This window comes from Ahaetulla prasina, chromosome 6 (genome assembly GCF_028640845.1).
Source record: "Ahaetulla prasina isolate Xishuangbanna chromosome 6, ASM2864084v1, whole genome shotgun sequence".
NCBI lineage: Eukaryota > Metazoa > Chordata > Lepidosauria > Squamata > Colubridae > Ahaetulla > Ahaetulla prasina.
Genome location: NC_080544.1, coordinates 44,294,407 through 44,315,725, shown reverse-complemented (window position 1 = coordinate 44,315,725; position 21,319 = coordinate 44,294,407). Strand labels below are relative to the sequence as shown.

The window sequence follows — 21,319 nt, the reverse complement described above, 5'->3', positions numbered from 1 at the left end:
AATAAAATAAAAATTCTGATAAAATTTCCATGTCTCCAGGGGTTGTAGAAGGTGATCTAGCTGCTATTGAAGCTTATAAATCATCAGGAGGAGATATTGCACGGCAACTTACTGCAGATGAAGTACGCTTGTTAAATCGGCCTTCTGCTTTTGATGTGGGATACACACTAGTTCACCTTGCAATACGTTTTCAGAGACAAGATATGTTAGCAGTTCTGCTTACAGAGGTGAGTTTTCATGACTGCTCATTAGTTCGCTCACCAGACTAAATGAATCTGGGTGCCTGTAATAGTTTAAACTTCAGAATGAGCTGCTTAAAAAATTAGACTAACAACAGAGTCTTCTTTGATTTGTCTAAATCTGATTATTCAGGTAAGACAATTTTTCATTTAATTTGTAATATAGTTAATTTTCTGAATCAGAAAAAGTGCTCATCCTTTGTGACTAATTTTCTTCTACATGGAGTTAATGGGAACTCTCATGCACTCTAGGGACATGCAAATTCCCTCCCCTTGCATTGAAACAACTCTGGGAGATTTTCAGCACGTTAAAATCCGGGAAGATAAATATTTCTAAAGCAGTAAAAATGGAAAGCACAACTGAGATAAAATTATCATTAAAAGATTAAGAGGGAGGGAACAGGAAGTATGGGGTGAAGGGGAATAGTTAGGATTGTCTCTTAATTGTTCCTACCTCAGCAGTTCAAATAATGAATCTTGTTAATTCGTTCTTGTATCTAAATTGATTGAAAAGTGTCTGTAGAAATAGAAATCTCACAATGTATTTTTGTACCTGTAATACATGTTATCTTTCAAAGCAAAGAAAGTAACTAAATGTCATCTTACAGGTGTCCCAGCATGCAGCTAAGTGCATTCCTGCTATGGTGTGCCCGGAGCTCACTGAACAAATCCGGCGTGAAATTGCTGCATCGCTTCATCAACGGAAGGGAGATTTTGCTTGCTATTTCCTAACTGACCTTGTTACATTTACGTTACCTGCTGGTAATTACAAGATGCTATTAAATTATACTTCAACTGGTTTAAAGAGTGTATAAAAATATCAACTTCTAATTTTCTTTTGTGGGTGTTGTGGTAAAACTTTCATGAAGCATTTTTTTCCATGTGGAGATACCAAACAAGGTTAACTAATACTGTTCATAACAGAATTAAGCTTAGATAAATTTTTAGATTTGTATGATAATATTTTAATATTTGATTAGACTTATTAGTACATATTCTATGGAAGTGTTACAATTCTCTATAACAATGGGAACAGCAGTCAGGAATAGGTTAGCTCCGTCTGTCAGCTGATAGGACTGACAGACAGAGTTAACCCATTCCTGACTGCTGTTCCCACCATCCCGAGAAGGAGCATATCAGTTAAGACCAACGCCCCTTCTGTTTCAGGTTTTGGTACTTGCTGAGAAAATAACTGAGATCATTATATCACACTGTGGTCATTTAATTGCAAATTGGACCCTTGTCAACTGACTTGCATTTACAACCATGTGCAACAGCCTGTATTTGTGACCATGATTTGTGACCAAATACCCATTAGAGAAACAGGATTTGGTTTATGACCATGTGATTTGCTTAACAATTGCAGTGATTCACTTAATGATTGCTGTAAAAATTATTGTAACATTAGAGTCCGACCACAATGATTCATGATGGAAATTCTGGCTCCAAATGTGATTGTAAGAACTACCTGTTGTAGGGACTACTGCTGTTTGAGAAAGGATTTTTGTGATTGTGTAATAAGTGCAGGGATAGGTTTTCTTTCAAAGAAATTTCATTTGAGACTGAAATTGATGAGATAGTGGAATAGGGAACTAGTGGTATACTATATGATTTATATAATAAAGTAGATGTAGTTTGGATATACAAACAACATCCTAAAAGGAACTACAGTTTATTTTGCTCAGCGATTAATAATTGTAACTGTAAGCACATGTAACTTATATGTGTATTCTCCTCTTTTGTCACTACCTTTTCCTTTGTTGTTGTTTGTTTGTTTCCCCTTTTATTATTACAACTGTTGTAGTGTTTATAGGTTGTAAGGTGTGAGCAGAAAGTGACTGCTACAAAGATAATTTTATTATCGGGAGAATAATATTATTTTATTTTTGAGAGATTTTATTTGGGAGAAGGGCGGTATATAAATTAAATAAAAAAAATAAAAAAAATAAATTATTCCTATCTTAAAACAAAGCAAATTAATCCAAAATCTAAAATTAATAAAATAGAATTAGTAGTCTAAGTCCCAAGTGACAGTTTTATTACATTTGAACCATTCGTTGCTGCATTTTCACTATAGCCACACAAAATTTGACATTAGCACAGTGGGAGTCTAAAAGAACAAAATGAGTGTAATATATTACTATCTTTTCTGGAAGATGTCTCAAAAGAGTAGCATGTAAAAAATGCAGGAATCATGTTTTGGACAGATGGGCAGTTTCCTTCCATTAGTGGGGATTGGGTAAATCCTCCCTGTAATAGTACCTTGTAGTACCTTGTGCCTAATTAAAAAAAAAAAAATATCTTCCATAACCTTGGGAAGGTTAAAATGTATAAATAGCCTGCAAATTGCCATGCTCCTTTTGCAATCAGGACTTTTCTGTTCCTGGATAGGGTGATTGTTTCAGTTTGGTATTTAATATTATCCAGTCTTCGAAGGGCTGTCCTTTTTGCCTTTTCAGAGCTGGATGATTGAAGCAAATTTGTGTAACTTATTACTGTTTAAATTTTAACTATTTGGGTATTCTCTTTGACTGTATTCTTCTCCAGCGTGCTGTTTGGAGAATCCAAGTGTGGGTTATTCCTTGTCTATTTGCCGGAGACTGAGTGTAGATTTTTTAACGTCCTTGAACACGTCTCCTCTGCTCGGCTGAGCCTCAGCTTGTTCACTCAGTTTCTCTAGAGAGATGAGTGTAGCATTGCTCTGGCAATTAGACAGAATAGTTTTCAGATTGGATTTTCCAATGTCGGGAGCTGAAGAAATTGTTTTTTATCTAAGGAGTTCTTGCAGTTGGACAACTTTCCAGACTGTTTTCCTATCTCCTCCGCTGCCGATGGTGTGTTGGTCACCCCTGGGACTCCAGGCTGACCGCCACCGCCCATCGGAAGCATCTGGCAGCGACTGGAGTCCTGTTCTTTCCGGACACTTCTGGACAGCAGTATGTTGATTCTGGCCATTTTTGCCACCAGTGTGTGCGCTGGTTTCCCCAGTATGCCAACACAACCACCACCACCCTCTCAGCTCCAGCATTTCAGGGCGGCTCTAGAGTCACTGCCCAGTACGCCATGGCAAATTCTGAAGGAACTGTGATGCTTTGCAGCGTGGAGAGAGCACTTGGGCTCTCGTGCCTATTGAATTGGCTTCTAATCCTGTCATGGCGCCTGGAGAGTTGATTCTGCTCTTGCACCATTTTTCCCTTATGTCAAGCTTCTGGGGCCCTGAGAGCGCTTTTACGTTCACACCTTCATGTCATTACTGGGCAGCCGGCGTGACATTGCTAGGGCGAATTTCTCGCAACTTCTCGCCTAACCAGAGGAGAAGGACCTGCAGCGAAGCGGCGCTGAGGGAGTTGGGGCTCTACTCCTGCACCTCCAGTCACAACTTTTGAATTGAACAGGCGTTAAAACTGCAATTTGGCGGCAACCTGCCTCTCCAGATGCTGGAGCAGCACTGAGGGCCAACTTCTGTTCACACGTCCTGTTGTAGTTACAAAGTGAGAACTGCTTTCAGACAGCACTGGTGGCACCAAGAGGGCTTATTTAGCTCTAATGTATATCATCACTTCAATCAGGGTGCCTGACTGGTGCAGAGGAGCTGGGCTCAGTCATTTGGGTTCCTAGTTTGCAGCTGCCCTCGACTGCCAGTCTTTACAGACTAATCCTGACGAAAGACTCATGACTGGTCGGTATACTGCGGCGCGCGCGTGTGTGTGTCAAAATGGCGGATTTTGAGCTGTCCTCTGACATTGAACTGGCTGACAGTCCCCCCAGAGCCAGCAGGCTACAAGCCATTGAGCTGACCAAATCCAAAATCAGCACTAGGTGTGCTGTGAGCAAAAGCCTTCCACTCCTTTGACTACAAAGGGGGTCCTCGTTTGGGACAAGGACGCTAGAGGCACCATAAGGCCTTGGAAAAACACTGCCAAGGATCAACAAAAAAACCAGAATATAGAACTTCAACTTGCTTCTATTACCGAAGCAGTTTTTTCTGGTTCTGAGACTCCTGTCATCTAACCTCAAGAAATGGAGGAGGAGCTACAGACTTGGTCGCCAGAAGGGACTGGGGAACAACGACCTTTTTCCTTGAAGGCCCACAGGAAGTCCTTTTTCCTCTGGCTGGCATTGATCTTCTGGGTTGCAAGCTGCAATACCTACTAGACGATCGGTTCCTGAAGCGTGCCAGTCTATTTCTTGACATTCAAAGTGTGATTGCAGATGCAATCTCAAGGGTTCTAGCAGCAGGACTACAACAGGGGGGCCAAATTTCTTCCATGTTGGCCAACTTACAGGCGCAGGCCCCAGTTCATATGACTCCATTGCCTACATCTCTATCTTATCCTGATTCTGTTCAAGGTGCACACTCCTTGCTGGGCGATGAGGAACAAAGAGACCCAGAGTTCTCAGATGATGAAGGGATGCTGTCCGATAGACCGGCCTTCACAGGTCTTTTCTGCCTTTCCATTTTTAAGTTGCTGCTTCATAAAGCCAAGGTGACGACTAACATGGGGCTTGAAGACACCCCTGCGGAACAATCTCTGGGGATCCAAAACCTACATGACCTGTTTACAGTGCCTACACCTGAACAGAAGATTATTCCTTGCCCAAAACTCTTCACTGACGTAATCCAGCGACAGTGGATCCAACCAGGCACCCTAGCTGCACTAGTACTCATGACAAAAGACTACTGTATGGCGCCAGATCTGGAGGAGTTAATTCAGCTTCCTTTAGTGGATGCTCCAGTAGCAAACTTAATGTCTTCTTCCTTCCTTCCCAATGACATTGTGGAAGGATTGAAGACAGAGGATAGAAAAGCTGAAATTTCCTTCAGGAAAACCCACCAGGTGGCTGCCTGGACTATTAGAGCCGCTACATTGGCTTCATTTTTCAACCATGCTTTGCCAATTACATGGGAGGTTGCCGCCCAATGACACCAGGCTGCACCAAGACATTAATAAATTGGTTGCAGCCACCGAATATTCGGCCAACGCATCTCTTGATGCTGCAAAATTCGCTTCTCGGGCCCTGGCCTCCACGGTCACCTCTTGCCGCCTTTTTTGGCTATGCCATTGGAGGGCAGATATGAAATCAAAGTGGAGACTTGCCTCAGCTTCGTATAAGTGGTCATATCTTTTTGGAGAAGCGTTAGACCCAATATTAGTTGAAAATAAGGATAAGTGGAGAGTGATGCCTTCCTTTTATTGGAGGGCGGAGCGTAGGTTCTCTCCGTACTCACAGAGGCAACCCTTTCGGACAGAGATTGGACCCAGCGAGTCCCACTCCCAGACATCCTACTCCCAAGGATTCGACCAGCCCTCCAACAGGTCTACCTTCCGGGATCGGGGTAGATGCCAGCCTCCGGCCAAGCTGTTTCGAGGAATGGGCAATAGGCCCTTCAGGTGAGGCAAGTGACTACCAGACCACCTTTCCCATTGGCGGATATCTCCATCATTTTCAACATCAATTGAAATTGTCCATGACTGACGCTTGGGTCCTCCAGACAGTGAGGCTAGACCTTACTTTGGAATTCTGCTCGAGTCCTCCCAACCGCTTTATTCAATGTCTGGTTTCTTGAAACCCAGAGAAGAGAAGATTGATGGACACACAGATCCAACATTTGTTGGAAATCTGCGCCATCAATCTGCCCATAGAACAACAGCTGACCGGTTTTTATTCCATTCTATTCCTGGTGCCAAAATGTTCTGGGAGCTGGAGGGGGATTTTGGATCTCAAGCAATTGAACAAGTTTATTGTGTACCACTGATTCAAAATGCAGTCCCTCAGGTCGATCTTGGGACTCATAAGAGAGTGAATTTGTTGTCGACCTCAAAGAGGCCTACTTACATGTCCCAATTCGGCCATCTCATTAAAGGTTCCTGCGATTCACATATGCCAGTTGGCATTTTCAATATTGGCCCATGCCAGTTGGCCTGTCATTGGCCCCCACGGCCTTCACAAAATTGTTAGCGACGGTGGCCACATCTCTCAGTCTGGTACTTGTCACAATACGATGTTACTTTGATGACATACTAATTCAGTTGTCCTCCCAGGCACACGCCACAGTAGTCCTAAATACTGTTGTCTGGACTCTACAGCAACACAGTTTTTTCATACAATTGACTACCTGAACTGTTTTCTATCTATTCACATTACATAATACATCTCTAATCCTCATTCAGCAATCATTCTTCTGTATGCTCCCCCCCCCAATTCACAAACTTTTTCTCTTCATTCTTACCAAGTTCCCTTTTTTAAACTTCTAATTTGATTAACTGTACATATTTTTGGTATATTGTATAACAGAATAACAGAGTTGGAAGGGACCTTGGAGGTCTTCTAGTCCAACCCCCTGCTTAGGAAGGAAACTCTATACCACTTCAGACAAATGGTTATCCCAGTGATGCCTAACCTTTTTGCCTTCATGTGCCAAAAGCAGGGGAAGCGCGAGGGGGTCGCACGCGTGCCTGCCCACACCCATAATTCTATGCTCCCTGCGCATACACACGTGACCCGACCTGCACATGCACACGTGACCCATCCTGCGCTCTCCCCGCTTTTGGCACGCGATGGCACAGTGGGCCTAGTAGGTCTGTTTTTTGCTCTCCCCAGGCTCCAGAGCCTTTCTAGGAGTCTGGGGAGAGCAAAAACGGCCTCCTACCCCCTGAGGCCCTCCAGAGGCTGGAAATGGCCCGTTTGCTGACTTCAGGTGGGACCAGAGGGCCTGAAAATCAACTGGCTGGCACACACATGTGTACTGGAGTTGAGCTTGCGTGCCCACCAATATAACTCCACAGGTGGCACGCGTGTCATAGGTTTGCCATCACGGGGTTATCCAATATCTTCTTAAAAACTTCCAGTGTTGGAGAATTCACAACTTCTGCAGGTAAGTTGTTCCACTGATTAATTGTTCTGTCAGGAAATTTCTCCTTAGTTCTAAGTTGCTTCTATCCTTGATTAGTTTCCAGCCATTGCTTCTTGTCCTAACTGCAGGTGCTTTGGAGAATGACTCCCTCTTCTTTGTGGCAGCCTCTGAGATATTGGAACACTGCTCTTACGTTTCCTCCAGACCTTCTTTTCATTGAGGACTACATGTGGAGTGCGGTTGGTCAGCCAGTTACGAATCCATCTTGTGGCAATGCTATCTAACTCACATTTTTCTACTTTATCTAGTAGTAGGTTATGGTCTACTTTATCAAATGCCTTACTGAAGTCCAAGTAAATTATATTGACAGCGTTTCTCTGATCCACTAATTTTGTTACTTTGTCAAAGAATACAATAAGATTAGTCTGGCATGATCTGTTTTTGACAAACCCATGTTGGCTTTTGGTTATTACTTTGTTTGCTTCTAAGTGTTTGCTGATTTGTTGCTTGATTATCTTCTACAGAACCTTCCCTGGTATTGAGGTCAGGCTGTTAAGTCTGTAGTTTCCTGGGTCTATTTCCTACCCCCCTTTTTGAAGATGGGAACTACATCAGTTCTTTTCCAGACCTCTGGCAGTTCCCCGGTGCTCCAAGATCTTTGAAAGATATAGTTCAGTGGTTCTGAGATCTCGTCTGCCAGTTCTTTCAGAACCTTGGGGTGTAACCCATCCGGTCCTGGTGATTTGAACTCGTCTAGGGTAGACAGGTGCTCACTTACCATTCTCTTCCCTATTTCAACTTGTGTTCCTAATCTGTTTTTTGTGGTGTTTTTGATAAGTTGGACTGTTTTTTCCCTTTGTGTAAAGACAGATGCAAAAAATGAGTTAAGTAGTTCTGCTTTCTCCCTGTTGCTTGTCACCTTCTTGCCACTTTCTCCTAGCAATGGACTAATTGTTTCCTTGACTTTTTTCTTGTTTTTAACATGTTGGATAACCTTTTTTAAATTATTTTTTACTTTTGTTGCAAGCCTTTTGTTCATTGTGAGCCTTAGCTTTCCTCACTTCATCTTCGCAGGGTTGGGCTGTTTGCTGATATTCTGCCTTAGTTATGTACCCCTCTTTCCACTTTTTATATTTGTCCTTTTTATCTTTCAATTTGTCAGAGAATTCTTTATTCAGCCATGCTGGTTTCTTTTGAGAGCTGTTATTCTTCTTCTTTATTGGTATTGTAATTTGTTTCACTCTGTCATGGGTAGCTTCCAGAACTTTCCATACATTGAATTCCATTTATTTTTTTGGAAGATTAATAATAGGTGGTTCTTACTTAACAATAGTAATTGGGACCAGAATTTCCATCACTAAGCAATGCAGTCATAAAACACAATGTCACAACTGCAACAACAGTTCTGGTAGTCTACAATTGCCATTTTAAAGCAAGGTCTGCAGAGATTCTGATTGTGATTTCTGACATCCTGCTGGCTTTCCTATTGACTTTGCTTGTGGGAAGATGGCAGTGAAGGTAGCAAATAGTGTATGACTTTTTTATAAGCTAGATTCTTTCACATCTTTAGTGTGATGGACAGAATTTCAGGGACTAGTTATAACTGAAACATGAATGGAAGTTTGTTAAATGAGGGTCACCTCTTTTTTTATGTAGGTTCTCCTCCTCCTCCTCCCTTATATCCTTGAATACTTCTGTCAGTCTTTCATTTTAAATAAATCAATCATGTTTTTAAAAGTATTTTTATTATGTGTACCTATCAGTAGGCTTATGATTAAACCACATTCAGAACAAACAGACCTCTTTCTAAATTATTCTAATTTATTTTTCAGTGTCCAAATAACTTAGTCAGTTACATTTTTATCATTTACTCCATTTATGTTTCAAGTCACTATCTTTCATAGCCCATGGCTATCAGCTGTCAGGTTCTCTGATTTAGGTATTTAGTTACAGTTGATTTCTTACAAATCAAGACATGGTAAGTTTTACTGCAAGAAGATTAAGAGCCTGATAAGACAATTGAACATCACTAATTAATAGAGAAGATATCTTAATATAGAGACAGATTCAAATGTTTCTACCCATTTCCCTGTGCTTCCTGCTGATCAAATTGAAATTGGAAATATTTTTTCACATAACCCCACCCCCCGAAGCTGTACCGTTTCTGCATTTTTCTATATTAGACAACACACTGAGTTGACTCCCCCCTCCAAAGTCCTTCACATCAATAAATGGTCCTATAACTAAAGGTACCCATCATAGCTTTGTCAACCTAGGATTCACATAATACTGTTTAATAAGACAAAAAAGAATAGACTTAGGCTATCAAATTCATGTCACTTGCAGCATTCGTTGCTTATGGTAGGGCATAATTCCAGTCAACTCTCAGTCACTCAGGGTGGACTTATCAGAAAGAGGTTAACTTGACCTTTTTTAGATAGAAAACTGGGCTTAGTCTTAGGGATTTTCTGTCTTCACTGAGGGAGCCCAACCAATCTCATTCAGGAGTGAAATGCTCCCAGTTCGGACCGGATCGACCGATCTGGTAGCGATGGTGGTTTGGAGAACTGGTAGCAAAAATCCCTGCCCGCCCCCCGCTCATGCCTACCCAATGCCAGGTTGCCCGCTTCCCCACTTGCCGCTTCTTTTAAAAAATGCTTTTAAAAGTTAAAAAAAAGGCAGCTCAGCTGGGATCGTCAGAGACTTTTTTTTTAACTTTTAAAAGCATTTTTTACAACCTATTAGGCCAAATAGGTTGTAAAAAATGCTTTTCAAAGTAAAAAAAAAAATTGCATGCCCCAGCTGATCACCCCCCTCCCGCATGCTATTCTACTTACCCTATGCCTCCTTTTGGCATTTGGTGTGTGGTGCGTGCATGCGCAGCCAGTGAACCCGTAGTAAACGGGTTCAGATTTCACCACTGATCTCATTGTATATATGGTGTGCACTGACAAAGATTTAATAATATTAATAATTAATAGCCTTACATCTATGGAGGAAAACCCTCCTCTTTAGTCTTACTTTTGCTCAGATTTTCCTTGGGCTAGATATTCACAAGGCAGAGAAAAAAAAAGTTCCCAGCCACAGCTTGACCTATATTCCATGTAGCATTATCAGTCAATGTGGATTTATTTGGTCTGTTTTCTAACCCTATTAAAATTTTTACACAGACCAACTCCACAGTGTCTTTGAATAGCATACAACTAACTAATTAAAAGGAAAACAATATATGTCAAAGAGAAAGGGGAATATAATCATCTGAAAGATGAACCTCATAAAACAAAAAGAACAAAAGGATAAAAAATACCAAAGAGGTTTTTAATCATCCTAACCATCCCAAGCTATCTATATGTTTGCTTCTCTCCCATTGTTTCAACCTGGCTCACTAAACGGAGCAGAGAGGGTGTGCTGTGGGTCCCTTCTATTAAACTATGTCATCTTTTTGGACTTGAGAGTCGTACCTTTTCTTTGGCAATTCCTCTTCTATGGAACAGCAGTCCCTAGATATCTGAATGGTACCAGCCATGTTAGTCCTTCAAAAGACTCCAAAGAACAGGCTGTTCTCCTGTGCACTGCTTGGAGAGTCCAAACAATGGGTTAACTTCATCTTATTGGCCAGAGACTGAGTTGGAATTTGCTTAGCCACACCTCTTCCGCCTGGCTGAGCTCCAGTTTTTCAACTCAGTCAGCCTAGAAAGACTTGTTTTTCAGTTTTCCCATTGCTTGGACTTTGCAAGTAAATTTTGAGGAGAAAACAGGAGAAAAAAAGCTTTTCTTCAGATTGGAGCATTTCCTTATCTTCGTAGCTGATCATGCTGCCGCGTGCACGGTTTGTCAGCCTGTGCTGGCTATGCTTTCTCTGCTGGCGTCGAACTGGCCAGGCAGCTGGGAACATCGCTGAGTCAGAAGATCAGCGGGAACATCGGCTGATTGTTCCTTCAACGGAGCAACCTCAGCAAGACTGAGGCTGGTCGCATGTGAGTCACCAGTCGGCTTAAGCGCAGAGTAAACCGTGGTGTTGGTTTCGCACTGTTTTCAGGGATCAAAGCCTTTTGAGACTGTGTTGTCGGTCACGTGCCATTCTCCCTCTATTCTTGTGGTGATTGTTTTTTGCGCTAGAAGCTGTTTTGCCAGTTTCATGCCATTTCTGCCTTATGGGCTTTATGATGAGAAACTTCAGTCTCTGATTTAATCACCACCTTTTGCCATCGGTTGGCCGGCCTCCAATTGCAAGCAGGTCTTCCCAGGATTTGGATTTGTCTCTGCTATTCTTGCAACAGCAGCAGCATTTCTAGAGCTTTTTTATTTACATTCAAAATGGCGGACCACAGTTCTTCACATCCCAGTGATTTTGTCGCGTCTTCCAAAATTCAGAGATCACAGGCTTCTGATCCAAAAAATGCAAAATTGCCACTTAAGGGGCCATCCACCAGATCTAAGGCTGTCACCTTCCGTTCTACTTTATCAGCATCTGAAAAAGATGCCAGGAGAAGGCAGAAGGCTTTAGAAAAGCACTTTGCCAAGGCCCAGAAACAGGTGGAAGCAGCTAGAGGCTCAGGAATTCAGGCAAGACATAAAGAGGTGGGCACTCCCTTGGAGAAGGAACTATCCTCTCAACCATTGCTAGAGGATCAGTCATCCTGGTCCCCGATACCAATCTTGAGAGGCAAGAATTTCTAACAACAGCCTATGCAGGAGATCTTGTTCCCATCTCTAGTTTGATTCTTCAGAGCAGGCAGCCATGTTAAATCGCAGACCTTCTGCTCCATCTGCTACATTCACTCCTACCATGGCGGGGCTCTGCCCAGAGGAAAATCAAGGGCCTGCCTTGTCTAGGAGCTTTGCAATATTATTGCACAAACCATTTCTCAGGGCATTAATGTAGCCCTACTTCAAAGAGGACTTTGAATTTTCTGAGGATGAACGTATCATCCCAGACAAACCAGTATTTACTGGACTTTTCTGACCCAATTTGTTTAAGACCTTGTTATTCAAGGCCAAAGCAATCGCCAACATGGTGGTGGCCGGTGGGATTTTTGACAGTTCCACAGAGCCCCAGGATCCAAGTGCCCTTTTGGTCACTGAACCTGTTACAACGCAAGAGGTTATCCCTTCTCCCAAGCTCTTCGTTGTCGTCATCCAAAGACAGTGGAATCAGCCTGGGTCAATTTCTGCCCAATTTCTAGAGCAGGATCTAGAGCTCCTAAAATTATCTTCTGTAGATGTTCCTCTGGCCAATCTGGCAACAGCTAACATCCTCCCCTCTGATACGCAGAGGGTTTAAAGACCGAGGACAGGAAGGTGGAGCGCTCTGCTTGCAAGACACATCAGGCTGCCACCTGGGCAATTCAATCAGCCACGGTGGCATAATTTTTCACTAATCTGGCTACGCCAAATGCAGGCCCGAGAATCCCCCGAGGATACCAGACTGCATCAAGATATTAATAAACTGATGGCAGCAGCTGAATACTCGGCAGACATGACCCTCAATGCAGCTAAGTTTTTATCGAGAGTGTTAGCGTCTAATGTCACCTCCAGACGCCTTTTATGGCTTCGTCATTGGCAGGCCGATATGAAATATAAATGGAGGTTGGCATCTGCTCCTTTTAAAGGAGGCAATCTCTTTGGGGAGGTGCTAGACCCTATCCTGGTGAAGGGCAAGGATAAAGGAAAGGTCTTCCTCACATCTACAGGAGAGCAGAAAGGAGAACTAGTCCCTTCTACTGCAGGCAGTCCTTTTGGGGCCCTAAGGGCGGGTTTCTCATCCCGCCCTATCAGAGGACATACCCCCAGGCCATGGATCGCTCCCAGGAAAGATCATCCTTCCAATATAGGGCTAGGCAGCCGCAGTCCAGGCAGCCCTTTTGTGGAGCCAGCTGTCGACCCTATTGTTGACAGCTGGCTCCCCAAAAGGGCTGCCTGGACAGCTAAGTGACTCTCAGTCAGAATTCCCCATTGGCGGCCATCTAAAAATGTTTGCCAGCCAATGGCAACAAACGATTACCGATGTGTGGGCATTACAGATGGTGAGGCTCGGGATCACCTTAGAGTTCTGCTTCATTCCCCCAAGGAGGTTCATCACATGTTCGGTGCCCAGGAAAGCCACCAAGAAATCTCTGATGGAGGCCGAGATCTAGCAGCTGCTTGCCATTCAGGTTATAGAACCGGTACCAGTTCAGCTGCAAGGCCTCAGCTTCTATTCAATCCTCTTTTTGGTCCAAAAGAAATCGGGGAGAAGCAGGGCCATCCTAGATCTAAAGAAGCTCAATGTACATATCAAGTACAAATGCTTCAAAATGCAATCTCTGCATTTCATCCTGGGTTGCATAAGATGGGAAGATCTCTTTACATCAATAGATCTCAAGGAGACTTACCTCTATGTTCCCATCAGACCGTCCCACAGGAAATTTCTCAGGTTCTGCTACACATGCCTTCATTTTCAATACAGGGCTTTTCCCGTTGACCTTTCATCTGCCCCCAGGAGCTTTACCAACTGTTAGATATGGTGGTGGCTCACCTTTGGGCACACCTATCAGAATACAATGCTACCTAGACAATATTTTAAGTCAAATGTCGTCCCCGCTTCAAGTGAGACAGGACCTTCAGGCCACAATCCACACCCTTCAAGAGCACGGGTTCTCCATGAATCTGGAGAAAAGTCATTTAACACCTTTGACCAGTATCATCCATTTGGGAGCACGGATCGATACAAAAAGTTGTCAGGTCTTTCTATCCCAAGAACGTCAATCCATAGTAGAACAGGTCAGGGCCCTACGATCTGTGCCTCTGGCACTGCTTTCCCAGTTGTTAGGGAAGATGATCTTCTGACTGGCGATTGTCCCTTGGGTGAGATTACATTCCCGGGAGAGCAGGGAGCAGTCACTTGAACACTCGGATCAAAGTTCCCCTGAGAGTACTACAGTCGCTCGATTGGTGGACATCGACAGGCAAAGCACATCTCCGGGATCACCAACACACAAGTGGACTGGTTGAGTAAGACAACCATTGATCAGTCTGAATGGTGCCTACACCCAGATCTGTTTCAACAACTGTCGGCCACATTTGGCCACTCGTGTAGACCTCTTTGCCAGCCCAAAGAACTCGCAACTCCCAAGGTTTTTTTCCAGGTTTTAAACACACAACACCCTCCACTCTCCCAGGCCCATGGGCCTGTTATATGCCTTTTCCTGCTGATGCAATTAGGCACAGCTGGTTCCTACATTGGCATCTGTTCCAAACATCTTGGACTTCCTGCAAGAGGGGCTCAAGCAGGGCCTGTCTACTAACACCCTCTGCAGACAGGTGGCTGCCTTGGCAACTATCCTGCACTGCGACAGTACAACAACCCTTTCTCAACATCTGAAGGTATGTAGCTTTCTCAAAGGGGTTTCCAACCTTCGACCCCCAACTGTCCACAGATATTCCACTTGGGATCTGTCTCTAGTTTTGCAGGCTCTCATGTCTCCACCGTTCGAGCCACTAGGGTCCGCCAGTCTCAAACTACTGACCTTCAAAGTCGCCTTCCTTACAGCAATCACATCTGCTAGGCGAATTTCTGAGCTGGCAGCCCTTTCTGTGTGAAAAGACTTGTGCATCTTTCATCCAAACAGAGTCATTCTTAGGTTAAACTTGACATTCATTCCTAAAATCAAGTTTCATAGGGCCCAGGAGGTCATTTTACCAATTTTTTGCCCAAATCCCAGCCACCCTAGGGAACACCGCTGGTATACCTTGGATGTTCGCAGAGCACTTCGAAAATACATCAGCTGGACTGCGTCATTCAGGCGAACTGAATCATTGTTCGTTTCATTTCAACCCAGTTTCATGGGTAAGAAGGTTACTCCATCCACCATCGGACGATGGCTAAAAGCATCAGAGACTGAGATGGGGCTAGGGCCATCGGGGAGTGAGGTGCAGACTCCAGAGCCTCCAGAGACTGACAGTAGTGAGGCAGAGGAACAGGAGGAGCCTGTTCCTAATGCAAGCATGAGAAGAGCTGCCAGAAGGCAAGAGCAGCTCAAGCAAAGAGGACGACTCGGAAGTAGGGCCAAGAGATGATTGGCCCCTCCCATAAGGCTTAAAAAGACCAGAAACGGCGTTTGGGCTCTTTGTCAGAAAACAATATTAATAGCTTTGTCTTGTTGCATTTATTTTGTATTGGTGTCTTCTGAACTTTTGCCAAAAAAGGCCTTTGGCAGTTTGCCTAATTGGACTAAGAATGGTGATAGGACTGAGGAATTGCTTTAATTTAGTTGAACTGTGCTGAGAATAAAGTAATTCTCAGCTGTTTGAATGAAGTTTGTTTTTACACTGACTGAGTTTCCTACTACCTACCTGGGCCTGGGTCACAACAGTGTTGGCCTATGAACATCAGGCCAAACCCATTCCTGGTCGCATCACGGCTCACTCCACAAGAAGTGCAGCTACTTCGACTGCTTGGGCTGCCCAAGCTTCTATCCAAGAGATTTGCAGGGCGGCCTCTTGGGCCTCTCCCATGCCATTTATACGGAATTGCAAATCGGACAAATTTGCCTTGGCTGAGTCATCATTCAGCAGATGGGTCCTACAGCAGGTTCCTCCAGGCAATTACTATATCATAGTGGCATAATTATTTAATTATGCCACTATGATATTTAAAAATATTTAAAAATATTCCTTTTCTATCCATTGTCTCTTGCCTGCTTTAGAGCTTTAATTGTTTGTTTCTTAGCTTGCCTCCCATATTCCTCGCTTGGATCTTTATCTCTATCTGCTTCCACATCTTGATCAATCATTTTAAACATTTCTCCGTTCTCTGCCCTTTTCCATTGTCTAATTTTCAAAATATCTACTCTTGCCCCTATCTCTCTTCCAAAAAAGTTTTCCTGCAAGTCCAGTTCCTTTTTTAATTCCCTTAAAATACTCTTCCCTCAGTTTATTTCATCAGTCATTATTGTTTTCGTTGTTATCTCCTTTTTGTCATCTTGTTTTATTTGTTGGTTTGTCGGTTCTGTTTTTTCATCTACTCTTTCAATTGGCTCCTCCTCTTCCTGAGTTTCTTGGTCACTCCTTGTCCTTTGTATCATGTTTTCCAGCCCTCCATCTATGCATTTTATTCATAATCTCCTTGTATCTTCTTGTCAAAGTATCCTTAATAGTTTGAATTTCCAAATTCAAAGTATTAAGGATACTTAATACTTTCTTCCCAAATTCCACTTATTTCTTGCTGATCGAGCATCTCATTTAGTTTTATTTTGTCCCTCTTTTGTCCAATAATCCAAAAACCATATATTCAAACCTAAAGTCACTTCTCAAAAAGTTCAAAATTCCTAAATCTTTCTCTCCCAAAATTGATTGACCTGTTCTTCTGGATAGTCCCAATTTTCCCCCCCAGAACTTTCATAAATCCCTTTATAAATTCAGTCTTGTATTGTAGCCTTCAGGGGTCACTTTAATAATAATGTCTTTCTTATTCTCACATTTAAATTGCCAATAGCCAAGTATTTCCAGGATTTTGGGAATGTGTTATGTCTTCCTTTTGTCAGCAGGTCAAATTTCCCACAATTTGACTCTTAAGTCAGATTTCATTATTAACCAGTTTTATCCAATTTTAATGGTAACAATCCAAAATATAAAGATGATACTAGTTTTTTAAGTAAATAGTTCCAGCATTTTGAAATGCCTATCCAAAATAAAGCCTATCCAATGTAGAAATCCAATTTTCTGTATTTTTAAAGGTTTTTGCCTTTCTCCCTTTGATTTTTTCCCCTTCAATTTTGAAATTCTTCTCAAAATGTTAAATAACTGCTTTTAAAAATAGCAGTGAGCCTCTCTTTTCCTTGATATTCTTTTGGGATTGAGTTTTAAGTAAAAAGGATTTTTCTCACCCAGTTCCAGACACTGTTCACTGACTCTGCTCCAGTACAGTTCTTAGGTGTTTCTCGGCTGTCCCAGCTTTGTGGCAGCCATCTTTAGGCTGCCTCTTCTCTTCGCCATGGCATAGAGGGGAAAAAACCTGGGGTAGGAGAGTTGCGATCTCTCCCACAACCTCTCAGTGCGCCCCTCCTTAGCTTCACCGCCCCTACAAGGCGCCTTTGGCTCCTATCGGAATCCACAAACAGGGAGAACTCAGCACAGGGAACGCGGAAACTCATTTTCTGCATCTGACATCGTCGCGACATCAACCGGACAAGACTGATTTGGAACTTTTCTTCAGGTACTCCATGGCAAGCCCACTCTCAGGAACTTAAATTTTTTTCCAGTTCAACAGAGCCTAAACAGGCATTCTATTTGAAACCTGTATTATGACTATAGCAAGCATTTCATTTTTGTGCTTTCAGATTATTTGTAAAAACTAATTTCATCAATATAAACTCATTATGTTTGAGTTATATATTTTTGTTGCAAAAGAGTTTTTGGAAGAGGCTTTGAAAGCAGAATACCTCTTATCTCCAATTCTACAATTATACTTAATTTGTTCTGATTCATTGGAGTATGTAAAGCAAAACAATTTGGCTACACTACTAAATGAAAATAATTATTTTTAGTGCATCTCTTTCGCTAAGTCGGGTGGGCCAGGAAAGGGAGCAAGAATAATGTTACTTGAATTAATAAGAAGCCTTTTCTATTGAGTGTCTTAATAGAATTTTCAAGCCTACTTTCCTAAACTCATTTTGTCTAGAAGCTCTAATTAACAGGATTGTGTTATTTATTATGTTTACACAAATATGTTACTATTTCAAGGGATTCATATAAATTAAAAAATACTTTTTAATTAGTTTTACTCTGATCAAACTCCTCTATATCTTATATAATATCTTGAAATAGAAAAATATATTTACTATTCAATGCATACCATGAATTCAGGTAGGACAAATGGTAAAGTTTGGGATTTTTTTATAATGCATAATTAATGTGATTGCAGCTTACATTTTAAGGACTTATATTTTTCAACTTTAACAAATAACATTTGTACATAGATTTATACAAGAATCTTGCATTGTCAAATTCAGTTGTACACTGTGTTGTAAATATATAACCTGAGTGGATTTATCAAGAAACATTTTAAATCTATAGAGAAGTAATTTTTTAGGTTTTGGAACTGGCATTACAAAAGGAATAATCAAGACACTATTTCTTTATAGCAATAATGCACAGTCTTTTACAAGTTGCATTTTAAACTTTAAGTAGGGCCAGCAGTAAATCTAGATTTAATTTAATTTAAATTATATATATTACCCATGTATTTTATATTTTTCTTTAAGTCATATTAAAATACATTATTGGAAACAATTTCAGAAGGTCCTAGGTGCTTACTCCCAGGGCTCTGCACCCATAAAACCTTATGTTCTGCAATTTTGCTTAACATTTTAATCATTGTTGAGTTCATTTCTTGTATTATTTGGTGTTGGTTTACAATAAGATTTTATATACATTTTGGGAACTATTGCATTGATACCTCAGGTATCACTTGATGAGTTTAGATACGAAAGAAAAATAACCACATGAAGAAATGAGGGGGTTCTGAAGAGCTTGTTCTGAAAAGTATTCATCATATTGTGTGAAGCAGTTTTTAAAGTAGAGAAAGTTGTATATTTAAGTAAATTGTTATGGTCAGATGTGTAATAATCAAATGTCTTCCTTTACAGATATTGAAGATTTACCGCCAACAGTTCAAGAGAAGCTTTTCGATGAAGTACTTGATAGGGATGTCCAAAAAGGTAAATATGTTGTATAATATAGTTTACACAATATGATATTATTAACTTGTCTGTGTTTTAGAATTTGCTTTGGAAAAGCTTTCACCTGAGGTTTATGGAATAGTAATTAAAAGAAGAATAGAACTATTAAAGAACACCAGGGAAGAACTAAATATAAATATACAAATTGCATATGTATGTGACAGGAATAAATTGATGTTCTTTTCTTTGATGTTTTATAAGAAGGGTATAGGTGGCAGTATAATACACTAAATGTCAAGGTTCCAAGTATTAGATCCCATTTAATAAGAACTCCGAGACAGGCAATTTCCTCAAAGAACATTTTATTGGGACATATCAAATTGGCACATTCCTGGTGGAAAACTGGCTCTAACTTCCCACTGCTTTTACACCCAATTAAAACTAAAACTTTGTCACTTTCCTCCAGTCTTCAGTCACATGGTCCAATCAGCACACAGTCCAGTTGCTAGGTGACCTCAGTCTGCACCTTTCGAGTACCTGCACCAATGTCCTTAATTCCCAGGGGAAAGAATTTTATTTATGCTACAGCCCAGAGGTGGGATTCGGACTGGTTTGGGTGAACCAGTTGTTAAATATTTGTGCAGTTCGGAGAACTGGCTAATTGCACCACTGGCTGGCCCTGCCATTCCTTCACCATTCTCCACTGCCTCCACTCCATGGCCCAGCTACCTGCCTGTCTGGTGAGCCTTCCTTCGCCTCTTTGCCGGCGTGGACAGCCTGCTGCCACTGCCTTTTTGCCAGCACGAACGGCCTGCCGCCACCACCTCTTTATCAGCGCGAACAGCCTTCTGCTGCCGCATCTTTGCTGTGAGTGATATCGAGTTGGTCATGCCCACTCAGCCACATGACCCCTCCAGCCACGCTCACCTGGTCATTAGTTGAAATTAGTTGAATCCCACCACTTCTACAACCCTCCAGCTATCTCTACACTCCCCTCCCTGGCCTCTTCACTCCAGGATGTGTCAATACATACAGTAGTGCAAAATAATGAGCAAGTGAGAATCATTCATTTAGTTGGCAATTGATTTCCCCCACAATTTCTGCTCTTTGCTAAGGAACCTTAGAATAGAAGAATTTTAAGGTAGGTTAAAATTTTATTGGAGTTTCCAGTCTTTATTTATTTAGAATAATGTTTTCATCACATATCCTTAAAACCATATAATGCAGGGGAAATGATGAAAGAGGGGCTGCATCACAGGGCAGAATCAGAGACCTTGAAACACTCAACTCTGACCACTATCTTCCTTTTCTCCTGAGCACACCTGGGTCTTGGGCCTACTACTGTAACGGCAGCAAAGAAGAAACGGACAATAAACTTTTTCTTGCTAGACTTCAGTTTTGGCAATCTGGAAATGCTGGGCTTCCCACTATTGTCTTGAAGCTAAGAGAGTTTTACTTAAAAGCCAAGCAATTTATCTGCTTTATCTAAAAGTAATAAAAGTGCTAAATGTCTTGTTTATTGGATTTAAGATGGCCTATTGGGTACTGTTTCTATTTTGTAGAATTAGAAGAAGAATCTCCCATTATAAACTGGTCACTGGAACTGGGTACACGTTTGGACAGTAGACTTTATGCACTTTGGAATCGGACTGCAGGAGATTGCCTGCTTGATTCAGTTCTACAAGCTACCTGGGGCATTTATGATAAGGATTCGGTGCTACGTAAAGCTCTTCATGACAGTTTACATGATTGTTCTCATTGGTAAGCAGAAATGGTTTTCCTGTACAGTCGGATGACTTTAATTGTTAACTTTCTTCTAACTTTCTAACAAAAATCCAGAGCTTTTAGATTTGGGAGGGATAAATTTGCTAGTCTTTTACAGCAATAGCAATATTCTTTTGCAATCTTGCTGTGTCATAAAATATTGAAACTTTTGTGGCAGAAAAACTTGCAATTTATACAAATAGTAAGTTGTGTCTATATAGTATATAAAGTGACATTTAATTAGTCAACTGATGGTCCAATCGGATTTATCTGAAGTAGTTATTTATACATCTTATCACATCTATAAGGGACTCAGTGGCTCAGTGGTTAAGACACTGAGTTTGTCGATCGAAAGATTGGCAGTTCAGTGGTTTGAATCCCTAGTGCCGCCTAACGGGGTGAGCTCCCATTACTTGTCCCAGCTTCTGCCAACCTAGCAGTTTGAAACCACATTAAAAATGCAAGTAGAAAAATAGGGACCACCTTTGGTGGGAAGGTAACAGTGTACTGTATGCCTTTGGTGTTTAGTCATGCTGGTCATATGGCCATGGAGACATCTTTGGACAGCGTTGGCTCTTCGGCTTTGAAATGGAGATGACAGTCGCCTCCTAGAGTAGGGAATGACTAGCACATACGTGCGAAGGGAACCTTTACCTTTTTATCACATCTATGTTTTTGCTGTGATTGGGAAGTTTGTACTAGCACAGCCTTCTCTACCTTTGACCTTATCTCCAGAAGTGTGGATTTAACTTAGAGAACTTTCAGCATTGGCTATGTAGGCTAACCTTAGGAGTAGCCCT

The 21,319-nt window shown here is 41.8% G+C and overlaps 1 protein-coding gene across 5 annotated transcripts in view; it reads left to right on the top strand.

The window, feature by feature from the left end:
* The window catches only part of ZRANB1 (zinc finger RANBP2-type containing 1), a 68,408-nt gene that overhangs the window by 28,955 nt on the left and 18,134 nt on the right, over window positions 1-21,319 (top strand). For all 5 annotated transcript variants that reach the window (XM_058187579.1, XM_058187580.1, XM_058187578.1 and 2 more), the window contains 4 exons: window positions 40-227; window positions 848-1,001; window positions 18,723-18,794; window positions 20,318-20,516. In XM_058187579.1, coding sequence (XP_058043562.1) covers window positions 40-227; window positions 848-1,001; window positions 18,723-18,794; window positions 20,318-20,516 — 613 coding nt within the window. The remainder of the gene's footprint in view (window positions 1-39; window positions 228-847; window positions 1,002-18,722; window positions 18,795-20,317; window positions 20,517-21,319) is intronic.